At 36.3% G+C, this 13,543-nt stretch overlaps 1 protein-coding gene across 3 annotated transcripts in view; it reads left to right on the forward strand.

The window, feature by feature from the left end:
- Positions 1-12,125, forward strand: part of LOC117931790 (light-mediated development protein DET1) — a 34,195-nt gene extending 22,070 nt beyond the window's left edge. For all 3 annotated transcript variants that reach the window (XM_034852860.1, XM_034852856.1, XM_034852859.1), the window contains 3 exons: positions 101-196; positions 11,425-11,524; positions 11,807-12,125. In XM_034852860.1, coding sequence (XP_034708751.1) covers positions 101-196; positions 11,425-11,524; positions 11,807-11,946 — 336 coding nt within the window. In that variant the 3' untranslated portion in view covers positions 11,947-12,125. The remainder of the gene's footprint in view (positions 1-100; positions 197-11,424; positions 11,525-11,806) is intronic.
- Positions 12,126-13,543: the final 1,418 nt, after the last annotated feature.

Genomic DNA, 13,543 nt, shown 5'->3' on the forward strand with positions numbered 1-13,543 from the left:
AATTCATGTGGGTTAGAAAGCTGATATAACTCTTATTGTCATGCAATACATTTAGCCTTGTGCTGTAAAATCTTATCTAATCAGCTGATGAATTCTGCAGTTTGTGAAGAAGATGATGGCCTCTTTGCCTTTCAGTTGTCAGTCACAAAGTCCTTCTCCCTATTTTGACCAATCTCTCTTTCGGTTTGATGAAAAGGTTTGATTCTGAGACTCAGTTTTTTCCTCTTTCATGCTAAAACTGAATTTAATTAAAATTCTACACTCCCATTACAAGCTAGCTACCTACTCCTTGTGTTCTAGTTACATGTGAGACAGCTTTTTGAGGTTTGTATTATGATGAGGCTTTAAGGAGACTGACCTTAGATGTAAACTCAATACTCAAAGTTCATGCCTCATATTATGAATTCATGGGGGGGCATTCCTTGCTGCTGTTTTGAAACTCAACAAGTAAACCCTAAACTTGGCTAAGTCTCTAGTTGATTTGCATTAAATTTGACATGATCAAAGCCTGGGTATTTACTAATCAGCTAAGCCAAGTAAATCAAAACTCAACCACTTTAACACTGTATATTTATTTTTCATAGGGTGCCCTTAACGGAGACTAGCCTTCCCTATTCTAGGTCTTTTCCCTCTTTTCTGCAGCCTGGTGGGGCTTTTGTTGTGTACTGCCTGGATACATAGGGTGTGCCCCCTGTTCTTAGGCATTTATTAATTCAATCTGCCTTTGTCTATAAAAAAAAATATTCATTTTTCATCTTGATAAAAATATCAACTTAAAATATTAATATCTGACATTATATTCAAAGGAAACCTCTCTAACTCAGTGTTTTGTAAATAATAATGTCGATATGTCTTAACTTTTTTGCATGGAACCAACTTGGTCCCTGGATTTAAAACCAGTTTTATCTAATATTTACTGATTACACTTTTCTTTCACCTCAATCCCAGATAAAAGTCAAGGGTTGAGTAGTAAAACATAAACAATGGAAGCTAATAGCTGTTGAGATGAGTTGAGGAGATTAATTTTTTCCATCTAGTCTCTTAAAGTTCAAAGGTAAACTCCAATTCCTTTGGGGGTTGGTGGTGGCCCAAGATCTACAGTTATCTTCTAATCTCTTTTTTACTGATTGTTATTTCTAGATAATTCTGTTGCGTTTCTCACTCAATGAACTGTATGTGTCCTTCAAGTTTCAAGTAATGCATTTGGGTTGGTAGTTAGAATTGCAAACTTTCTTGATCCTAGAAATAGCTAGTTTAGAGTAACTGTATGCCATTTCTCTACACAACTCAACTCCACAAATATTATTGTTAAAAGGTCCTTTTGTTGGAATTAAGATAAAAACCTTGAGATGGGATTGCGGATCGCTAGGTAAAGGTATCTTTCCTTGTTAGAGGTAATGATTTGACTGATTTGTTAAAAAGAATCTAAATGCTAGGATGTAAGCAAGCAAATATTGAGATGAATCATCTATTGGGTGATGATGAAGGTGGACATGTTACTAAAAGAAGAAAGGGAATCAGTCTAAGGAAATCTAAATATAGAATTATTTCAATTCACGATCTTGGTGTGGGTTAAAGGCATTGTGGTTGGCCCATCTGCTTCTTGTGGGTGTAATTGTCGCAAGGGTCCAATCTTTGATGATGGAAGGAGCATTAGGCGTTCACTGCAATGCTAGTTTATGGCTTGACCATCCTATGCTCTTTTCTTTTCTTTTCTTTCATTTTATTTTATTTATTTATTTTTTAGGTTCTAACTTCTACTCTAATCTGTTTTGGATGGAGGAAATTGAACTACAAACCTTGTTTTTTCCGCAATCTAGCCAATTTCAGGCTAAGCTCACAAGTTGGTCTCTAAGGAGTGGAGATACTTTTCTCAAGTCCCTATCTTATGCTTTAAAGGAATCGAGGAGGTTCATACAAGCTCAATGTTTTTATTTGTGATGGGTAAAGTCAATTATATCAATAGCACTTGACAAAAGAGACACAATAGTGGACACGGTGGCAAAGCATACACGGTGTGTACATGGTAGCAAAAGGCCAAACATGGCCATAGGCTACACAAAAAACAACACTCTTGCCTTACTTAAACCTGAGTCAATCAATAAAATCGATCATCAACAGTGGCCAATCTCCTATATACATTCTAACCCTCTCCAAAAAGTTGTACATAAATGATTGTTTGATCTACTTTTTCAACGTTTTCAAACTCTCTCCTATTTCTCTCCTTCTATTTGATAAAAAATAAGTACAAAGGAGTTGTCCTTGAAGCTCTCTTCCTTTTGTTTCCAACAAAGGACCCATGCCGATTAACAAGAACATCTTTGACTAAGGAGAGCATCACCCATTGGACTCTAAAGAGAGCATAACTACCATAGCATGACTACTTTGGAACAATGAAGGAGGGTGTGATTAACCATTTCTTTGTCTCTTTTACACAAGTAACATCTATTTGGCATTCTCGAGCCTCTCATTTTGAGATGATCCAATGTTAATATTTTTTCCTATATAGTTTCATAAGCCAAAAAAGAAAAAAAAAAGAAAAAAAAAAGGGGTATGTCGCTAAAACCCATGGATTCCAACAATGCTTAAGGGGAATGTTTCTAGGAGAGGCCTAGTATCGTGGCATGATGACCATTATATATAAGGGATTGGGAAGCTCTAGGAGAGACCTAGTATTGTGGTAAATTGCTTGTATTGCTTTAATTTAGGTTATGTAGCGAGAAAAAATGTTAGGATTTTTTAGGATAAAGCAAGGACTTTAGAGGTTCTTTGGGATACCATTTATTTTCTTGCTTCTTTTTGAGCCTCTTGCATCATAACTTTTAATGATATCCCCCTTAATGTGGCTCAACTTGATTGGATAGCGGTGTATAGTTCCAATGGTGTGGGTTAGTGAGGAGAGGTTGCTTTTTGTATTTACCTTATGGTTTTTGGTATTCCTTATGTTTAGGTTTTGTTTGTGGGAGGATTGCTCATCATTTTATTGTACACTTAATTTCTAATTCAATATATCACATTGTTGTTTCTCATAAAATAAAAAATAAAAAAATTGTCTCTATTCTTCTATTTGATTAGGATGAAGATAGGAATTCAACTATTAATGTGCCACTCTTTGAAATCAGCCAAAATATATTATTCTCTATATGCCTACTTATCATTTGCTCTTGTAATCTCTTAACAAAAGCCACCATCTCCCACAACTCCCAATCATGAATTTGTCTTGCAAAAATTGGGGTTCCAACAACCTCTCTCCCTATTCTACTTCCACACCTCAGCTACCCATGCATCTTTAACAATAACTATCGAGAACAATGTAGGAAATGCCTCTTCTAGGGGGTTCATCGTCGCATCACTTATCCTTCCAAAATTTCACTCTTCAACCCTTTTTCACCCTAAATCCAATCTTATTGCTACACACCTCTCACCCATTTTTTATTGCCTTTCATAACGCCATCCCATACCCTTCCCTCATTCCTTAGAGCTATATGCCCCCTTTTCCTCCCCATACTTCTCTATAATCACCTCCTTCTAAACGGATTCTTTCTCGATTGTAAATCTCCAACACCATTTACCATGAAGAGCCTTGTTTAGGAGGTGCAAACTCCTACTGCCTAAGCCCCCACTCCTTTTGTCCATGCAAACTATTGGTCAATTCACTAACTATGACTTTCTTTTAATTGCTACTCCCTCCCAAAGGAAATCCTTCTCTATCTTTTTTAGTCTTCAATTTATCGTTCTCAAATGACAAATGATGACATAGTAAATAGTAAGCTAGATAGAGTGCTTTTTTTTGTCAAAGTTAATCTTCCTCCTCTTGATAGGTATGGTCTCTTCCACATGGCAAGTTGTCTCTAAAATTTTTCCTCCACATCATCATTGTAAATTCGAGAAGAATTGAAAGGAGCTCCAAGCAAAAGACTAAAATAGTTTGTGGGGAGACCCACTCTATGACCTAGAACCCTAGCTAGGTCATCCATATTAGAAACCCCTCCAACTGGAATCAACTCACTCCAAATTAATTTTTAAAGCTGAGATTGCCTAAAATCACATGAATGTCTAGCTCAAGTACTCCATATGCTTCTCATTGGCATTGCATGGAATAAGGGTATCATCAACAAATAATAAATGGGATACCTCCATACCCTCTCCTCTTCCACTAATTGAAAAACCCGCTATAAAGTCTCCTTCTTTTAACTTATTTAGGGTATAGGGTGTATATGGGAGAGGAGTCCTCTTCGCTTTTAGGCTTTTTGGAATGGCTTGCGGTTCCTTAAGGGCTGGTGAGGTTGTTTGTTCATGTGTTTTTTGTTATTAGGCTGCTATGTATACTACTTGTATGCTTTGTGGCTTTTCGCCCTTTAATATATTTGTGCTCATTTATCAAAAAAAAAAAAAAAAAAACTTATTCAGGGTATAGGATAGCGTCTCCATGGCCATAATGGAAAGATAAGGAGAAAGAGAGTCACCTTGTCTCAAGCCTCTATAACTTTGGAAAAATTTTGTTGGGGTTCCATTAACTAATAAGGAGAAACAAGCCATAGAGATGCATGACTTAATGTTTCTTAACCACTTAGGACTAAATCCCATTTTTTTTCCCAAGCTCACCAATAAGAAGCCTTAATTGACATGATCATGAGTCTTCTTGATATCCAATTTACATATTACCTTGTTCTTTGGAACTTTTCAACCTTGAGTCAATGGCTTCATTTGCTATGAGGATTGCATGCAAAATTTGTCTACTTTTTACAAATGCATGCTAGAAATTGAAGACCATTTTTCCTATCATGTTTTTCAATTTGTTATCTAGGACTTTTGCTAGAAGCTTATGTACCACCTCCCCCCTTAACCCATCAAACCAATCCGTGTAAAATCTTTTAAATTTTCTATGCACCCCCTTTTTTGGGAACTAACACTATAAAAGTGGCATTTAAGCTTCTTTTGAAGGTGCCTAGCTCATAGAACTCCGTGAAAAAGCCTATCACTTCATTTTTCACGAAGTCGTAACAAAATTTCCAAAAAGCCATGGGAAATCCATCTAGCCCAAGGCCTTCATACAAGCTCTTGTCTAGTCAAGATTTTCATGCTTAACAGTATACATGTTTTTGAATCTAAATAAGATGTGAGGAGATGCGTGCTACAGATCCAATCTGATAAAAGATTTTGCTATGTGAGGTGGTAGCGACAATGTTTTTTGCTAGTTCTAAGAACTCAACCTTTGGAGTGAGGAATCATATCAAGATGGAGCATTGTTATAGAAATCTGTTCTCCGAAAATACAATGGGTTGGAATACCTCTTTCATTCACCTATGGATAGCCCTACTAGAAGTGCTCTAGGCATGCACTTCTTTGTGGTTTTTTTAATTTTTTTTTTAATTTTTTTTTTAATTTTTTTTATTATGAGGTGAATAAGAGTCTTATTAAAAAATGGCATCTAAAAAAATACCACACTCCATGTAACACAATCAATGAAATCCACACTGCTAAAATCTACTTCCAAAGACTTCCTAGAGCAAACAAAAGACTTTCAAATATTGAAAACACTCCAAGTTTTCCAATGTTCTATAATTTTACTCCTTCCAAATTGTTTAAAAAAAGCACAATGGAGTCATCCTTTAAACTTTCTTGTAATTTTTCCTAATGAAACTTTCATGACACCCTAATGAAACCTTATTCCTCAACTAAGGAAGCACTTAAGAGGTGTTGAGTAGAGAGAATAGAAGTTTCTAAGGGCACGAGCTATAGTGCAATGATAAGAATATGGTCAGTTGATTCTTCCTCACTTTTGCACAAACATTGATAAGTTAAAGGTTAAACTTTCCTCATCAACTAGTTTATCATTAAAATCTTTTCTCAAGGCGCTTCCTTAGCAAAGAAGTCCATTTTTGTTAGGGTAAAACTGTCTAATTGCAAGTTCAAGATTGATGACCTCTCTAGCCGGGTTGATTTGAATGAAGATAATGAAATTGTTCATTACCTTGCGGGCTTGAATTCATCAATCATGGATGAGCCAGGGGTGGTTTGGAAAACTTATATCCGAGGCCCCTTGATGATGTGTCAATCACTGTTATCCAAGGTGCTCAAAGTCATCAAATAGTTAAAAAGAATGAGTAGGAGATTACCATCACTAATTAGACTGGTAATAGTCTTTGAATTAATAGCCCTCGGTTCGATCTATTTTTTTATCTCCCCATGAATCGTATGTTTATAACAATAGGGACAGAATTTTTGCAATTCCAATCGACCGGGCGTATTGTGTCGATTTTTTTCAGCTGCGCTACATCCCTTTCAATTGGTCTACAGTGTCATTGTAGAGAATACCTGTCTTGTTTTCCACATCCTTATTTCCTCCATTGATATACACAATTTTTCTTCCCATTTCTTCTTTTTTTTTTTATCATATTATTATATATTAACATATAATAATAAAAGACTTATATACATATAAAATATGAAACCCACCCTAAAAATGAAATAAAAAATAAATGAATATTTTTGGGGAATGCTCAGGAGTAAAGAAGACGATGGGGGATAAGCTTCATCGTCGAGAGGGAAACAGCCCGGATCACCAGCTAAGGCCCCTAAATGACCGCTCAGTGATAAAGGAGGTAGGGGTGCAGAGACAGCCAGGAGGTTTGCCTAGAAGCAGCCACCCTTGAAAGAGTGCGTAATAGCTCACTGATCGAGCGCTCTTGCGCCGAAGATGAACGGGGCTAAGCGATCTGCCGAACATGGAAATACATAGGTTCAAAATGCAAAATAACTCTAATGCAGGCTCTTCAAAACTGGACACCACATCATAAATTCTTTGTTTTATATGAGATGAAGAAGAGGAGCTATTGGACTCAAACATATGATGATGAAGAAGAAGAAGAAATTGTTATGTTTTCATTGCAAAGGAATTCTTGGTGGTGTGCCAAGCATGGAAAACACCAAAAACTGAAGAAGATTGGAGATGATCAAATATTTTTGCACATGTCTATTTGGTGATAAATTGTGCATTGTTATTTGTGATGGTAGTAGGAGTGAGAATATTGTTTCAAAAGAGGTTGCAAAGTTGAAGTTGCCCATTGAAAAGCATCCTACTTTCAGAGTTGCATGGTTCCAAAGGGGGAACATGGTATCAATTACTTGAACCAGCCGCACTGCCAGGTGATCATGCTTGGGAGCTGATCTTTTATTAAGCCCTTTAGTCATTATGAGTCCAATAATGTTGGAACCAAACAGCATTACAAATTTCTAGTTGAAGACCACCAAGATAAAGCAATTGTTTGTTATCCGGTTTGAAAATCTGACCAAACTTCTTGAGTTGTTCAAACTAATAATCCATGGAAAGCTCCAATTGTTTAAAGGTGTGAAATTGGTGGAAAGCATCTAGCTGACTGCTTTTGGAAAGTAAATAAATAAAATAAAAACCTTATTATTAAGTCCTCATTTGGATACACTCTTTTCTATTTTTAAAAATAAAATAACAGTAATTTCTATATAATATAGCTACTTTTATATAAGAAGTATGAATTTATCTTATGTCTTTCCAAATTATTTTGAAAATTTTTAAAATTTGTAGTAAAATTTTTTTAATACCTCAGTTTTTTAAATAGTTTTAAAAGTCATTATTTTTTTAAAGTAAGTTTCAAAGAGTTATTGCATTTTATGTAAAAGTTACTGTTATTTTCTATTTTTAGAAACAAAAAACAAGAAGTGCATCCAAACAACACCTAAGTTCTTTTATTTTTTCTCATTTCCCAATCTTAATCTTCCCATTCCTAGCTTACCGCTTGTTGAGGTGTTCTCACCATGTATTGGCTGGCTTCTTTTATTAATAGCTGCAATCCAGTATGTCTTTGAAATTGAACAATCCATTCAGCATTGTTAAGACAATCTATAAAATTACTTGGTTCCTTCTAACTCTAGAATTTCAATGTGCATAACATAATTTCATTGGAAACATGGTTCCTTCAAAGCTGGGACTCAATGAGGAGCTTTATTGCGCAATGATATACTGTGACCAAAATGAAAGGGTTTAACCTTCCCATCCTCATAATTTAATGCAGGATGCTTAGAGCCAACATGCAGATCATCATGCTCTAAAGCCTCATAGTGCTTAAGGCTCTGCAGGGATCGTTGCACTCGTTTTTGTAGATTTTACATCTTAACTCCCTCAGGTAGCTTTCCCATGCTGGAATTTCTTTAGTGTTTGGTCCTCAACAATGACAACCAGTCATCTGAAACCCTGTTTTATTACCAATTTGACAATAGAAGAGAATGAAGAAGTGAAAACTCAAAAGAGTAGGTCAGCTATCTCAAGGCATCCACCAAAGGGATAAGAGCGAAGAAGAACTCATTAACATGTCAAAATCTCAAATGTAACTCAATCCAATAAGAAAAATGAAAAGACATGAGAATGTTTTAACTCTAAAAATAATTCTACTTGAGCAAGGTGGTCATTAGGACTTGAAAGTTCATTAGATGGGCCTTGGCAAAAGAATTATAATCTGTGAAAGTGCCTTTCAAAAAATACTGTGAAAGTGCTAAAATTTAATGAAACTGAGGTAAGAATTGGGCTGGACAGAAGTAGTGTTCTTCTCAGGCACGGTTTATCATTTAGGTGATTCATCACAACACACATTGAACCCGAACTTAACCTAAGACCATCATCTAACAAAATCTGTTCTATAATGACAATCATGTGGTCCTCATTCAGTTACATTCCTACTTCATGTACTTCCCTTCCTACACTGTCTTCCTTCTCACCAAACTTTCCCAATATAACTTGTCTCCATAAAGAATCTGTCTCAACTACAATTCTCCCAGTCCACTTTCCAAATAAGACCTTGTTTCCCTTTTCTTACCACAACAGGCTACTGGGAAATTATGGAGTTTGTAGACCACTGGTTTTCTCATGGCCAGAGGGAGCAAGAACAGAAGCATGTTGGCCAACAATATCAACATGATCATCTTGACTAAGGGAGTGAGAAATGATTCATACTGGACCTGTTCATCTAACTCACTAGGAGTGGTTCTTTGAGACTGATTTTCCATTTTTATAGTCAGATTTGGGTGATAGTGTTGATCATCTCTGTTCACGGATTTACTAGGGGTGATGGGAGCAAAGTCCTTTGACAATGCATGACTCTAGCTACCTTAGGTTGGCGAGAAATTTCCAGATTTTTCAGCATAACTATACACCTTTGGCTGAGAAAGAAGACAACATTTTTTTTCTTTCTTTTAGTTGGTCTTAGTGGTCAAGGTTTTTGCAAATATTCTTGTTAGCAATCTCTATGAACTAGAGGGCAGTTCAATTTCCCTAACTGGGTTAGGGGACTTTGATAGCAGGCCATGTTTTGACTAAGCTTGGAGGCACTGATTACTTTGTTTTCCTTCTTGAAAGATATGTCATCCTTCTTTCTATCCCTTTTGTTTCTTTTCTGATAACATTCCTCAACTTGGTATCAAGAGAGATTATCAAAGAACCTAAGGGATTAAACTACCTGCTAAACAAAGTTGCTGGTGCAATTATAATGTCCGAACAATTGAGTGCAAAGGAACATACTTCAAGGCTTAGAAAAAATGTGTGATTGAGGAAACTTTGAGATGAATAAATTGACTGGAAAGCAAGAATAAAGGGTTAGTGAGACTAAATTAAAGCATACCATAACCTCCATTGCAAGAAGTACAAAGCAGTGGCAGAGCCTGGAAACTGATTTAGGGTGAGTCATGTAATGGAAAACCTTCTCCCTATACATAATTTGGGAACAAAGGAGGTCACAAACTGTTATGGTATCAAGCTTAGAGAACATATGATTTTCCCCCCCTATAGGGACCACCTGATGGGTTTTAGGGGGAAAAAAGAAAAAGAAAGAAAGGAGGGTAACCAGTGGATATATTGATGTGATCAAGGACATGTATGACTAGGCTGTTATTGGATTGAGAATAATTGGTACACAAGTTATTTGCCAATGGCTTGCTGAAATGGCTGACTAGTTCTCTTCAGAGGCTCAATCCAGTTCGGAAAAAGCTCTGTTTGTTTGAGAGAGGAGAAATTCTAGCTTAGAGGTTCTATAGTATCCACTTTTCTTCAAAGTGTCACAGGCCCTAGAGTTTGGGCTTTTGAGTAAGAGTGCGTGGTTTCACTTGATATGCATGGGTAGCATGTGATTCAAAATTGAGCTGCTTCCTTTCACAAGATTGAATTTGTAGATTCCATTGGCGCAACATTTCTTTAGCCTGCTGCAACTTTAGGTTTTTTATTCTTCTTAAGCACAAAGAAGAATCTGTATTACAGCTTTTGCATGACTTTTGGCCATTTTAAGGGTTTTCTTGATTTTTCCATCATTGTGTGATTCAAGAGGTTGTCATTGGATTTGAGGATTCTAGAGGTTTTGATATTTGGGACGTTCAAATTTTGGTTGTAATTTCCACACGAATATAATTTAATTTCATCCACTATTGTTACACTTGGGAGTTAATTTTGTTATTGGATGGGTCTGTTAGATTGGGAATTGCTTGATTAAATGCTTTGAGTCAGACCCCTAATATGTATTTTGCTGAGCATGTTTAAACTAAAGTTTGTTTGGCGCTCCGTGGGTTTTTCCAGAAACTGTAAAAGAGGTTTTATTTAGCTGGAGGAGCTCTTTTGTGGGGAAAAAAAGGAAGAAGATTTAAAAATCTATTCCGCTGTATATTTTTTGGATGGTTTGGAAGGAGAGGAATAGACTAACTTTTTGGGTGGGGGGGGGGGGGGGAGGGGGTGTTAGCAATTCAAAAGCTTAAAAATTATTTTGTTTGTAATTTATGGGGTTGGGCTAAATTGTATATTGGAGAGGAGCCGCTCTCCCTTATAGACTTTTTGGAGTGGTTGGCTTCCAGTTAAGGGTTGGTGAGTTTTTTGTTTCTTCTTCTTTTGGTTGCGAGGCCTTAGTTGCCTTGTATACTCCCTGTATGCTTTGTGACTTTTTTGTCTCTTGTTAATTCATTCTGCGCTTATTTATAAAAAAAAAAAAAAAAAAACTAAAGTTTGTGTTGGATCCATATTGCTGATTTTTATTGATTTCTCCATTGCATGCATTGATTACCCCACATCAGCTATTTACCTTGTATGTAGGAAAATTATCGCCCTAGAGATGACCATGTGAGAGCTATCAACTTATATCTCCCTATGTTGCAATTGCACTTGAATCAAGTTTTAATTGCATGCACTTAGAAAATTCATCAAGCATTGCTAGTCTTGATTGGTCGCCTATATGTTGCGCTTTAAAATTTGATCTGCTTTATTTTGTTAATTTAAGATTTTGTTCTTTTAGCCCACCTTCTCTTTGATTTGCTACTACATAATATATGGGTTTTTATTATCCTCAACTCTGATCTGCTACTCAAAAGTCCTTTTTCCTAAGTTATTTCACCTTTTTAGTTGTTCTGTTATTGCAGTTGATTTCAGCAACTGATCGGCATAGACAGTCCACAGACCATCCTATCAAGTTCATTTCGAGAAGGCGTCCATATTCTCTCAAATTCAAGATTAAGCCAGGTATATATTATGTGGTAGATTTCAACAATCAACACTATTCATACAAGCCTACAAATGGACTGTATGTACATGATCCTTGAGTCTGGATATGGTTTTCTGTACAAGGAAATTATCTATAGCTAATACATTTCTGGCATAGATCAATCATATCTTTTGGTTGTCTCAAATTTTTCTTCCTCATGTACACCATTACTTTATCCAGTTTCTTGCTTCATTGAGTTCTAAACCAAGTAGATGATCTTGGTGCCCTGTTTTTTTTTTCCCTTTTTGAAATCTTTTTAGGTCCTGAAGCTGGGAGTACAGATGGACAGACAAAAAAGATATGTTCATTCCTGTTCCACCCAATTTTGCCCCTTGCTCTATCCATTCAGCAGACCTTGTTCTTGCAGTCATCAGTTGTGAATATTCATTTCCGGAGATGACTATCTTTCTTGCTGCCTTCCATTATTTGTAACAGGCTCTACTTAGATTCACGTTAAATTAAGGAAACAATATATTCTAAATGATGTATTTACAGCAGCTTGCATTGCTTGTACACACCAACATCCAGCTAATATTTTCAGTTTTATTTATCCCAGTTTGCAGGTTTTGTTTTGTGAAATTAAAGTGGGGAAATTCGACACTGTAGAACTTCATTCCTTCATTTGCTGTTAGGTTAGAATCTCACAATTATGATCCAAACCTAGAGAGAAGATGAATTGGTTCTTAAGAAAAAAACATGTCACGCTGATCAAGTAAATGCGATTATTTTAAGATTGGAGCTATGCTATACTAATGAAGCGCTCATGGTTTTAGTCTATATTGCCTCCTATTAAAATGGAATCTTTCAAATGGTAAGTCCATTAGATAAGATGCAGCTTCCAGGGCCTTATGGGGAAGGACCCACCTTGGTTTTGGCTACTGATGAAGGGGCTGCATCTGGACTGGAACAGGGGCACGAAGCTGCTCCTGCTCCGTGACATTCCATATGAGTTGAAAGACTATGATCCCCTCCATTGACATCAACTCACCCTAATGAATAAGCTGGAGAGAACCCACAAGCTTTTATCCGCACCATGGCCTGCCAAAAGTCGGATTGAGAAAGGCTTTGGGAGAAAGGTTCTGAACTAGAGGGACTGCCCTAGAGGTAGTGGGTCTTTGTTTTGAATGAATTGAAAAACTACATATATCATTCATAATCAACACGATGGATTTTGAGGTTTAGAAAAATTCAGTTTGATTCAATTTGAAGTTACATTATGCAAGTGCTTTATTTATTCTATAAGCATAAAATATTGGACCAAACATTTTTTGTTTTTGAAAAAAATATTTATTTATTCTTGGCAAACTTAAGGAGGGTCTGTTTTCTGACACACGATCTGCTCATTTAAACTTTTAGCAGTGCATAGGATTCATGTTGCTGTGCTGTTTTGACATGTTCAATTTAACTTCTATTTCACTGTACTCTCCCATAATATCCCTCACATATGTTAGGTTTTTTAGTCAGACAGTTTGGGAAGTACAATTCTCATCAACTGGGGCTTCTTACTGACAACATGCTTTTTTGTCATATTGAGTGGACTTTTAAGGGCATTAAGCCTGTGGTCCTTGAGCTATACTTGAGCTTGTGGTTTTTAAGCTAAATTTACCTAGTCTAGATTCTTTGTTTTACCCGTGATCCTTCAGCTAAATTTCTGTGTTGAATTCTTTATTTAGGGTTGAGCTCCAATGTAGTAAAATCTCTTTCCCTCTCCTTTCTGTCTCTTTCTCTGTTTTTGGGGGATTTTTAAGAGGAGTTGACTCATTATTTTTTGGGCAGGACATGTCTTTATTTAACTTTTGACCTGTGCTTAAATCAATAATTACCTACTAAAAAAAAAATCATTAGTCCGCATTTTCATTAAGATGTCCTCTCTCTCTCTCTCTGTGTGTTAAAACTTGTTAAATATCTCTTAAAGGCCAGGAGCCATACTATTTATGGTAAATTTTGGGCATATTGTGGAACTTTATCACTATGCCATTGAGTAGAACTTCATTAAC

Source organism: Vitis riparia, chromosome 15, assembly GCF_004353265.1.
Source record: "Vitis riparia cultivar Riparia Gloire de Montpellier isolate 1030 chromosome 15, EGFV_Vit.rip_1.0, whole genome shotgun sequence".
NCBI classification, from domain to species: domain Eukaryota; kingdom Viridiplantae; phylum Streptophyta; class Magnoliopsida; order Vitales; family Vitaceae; genus Vitis; species Vitis riparia.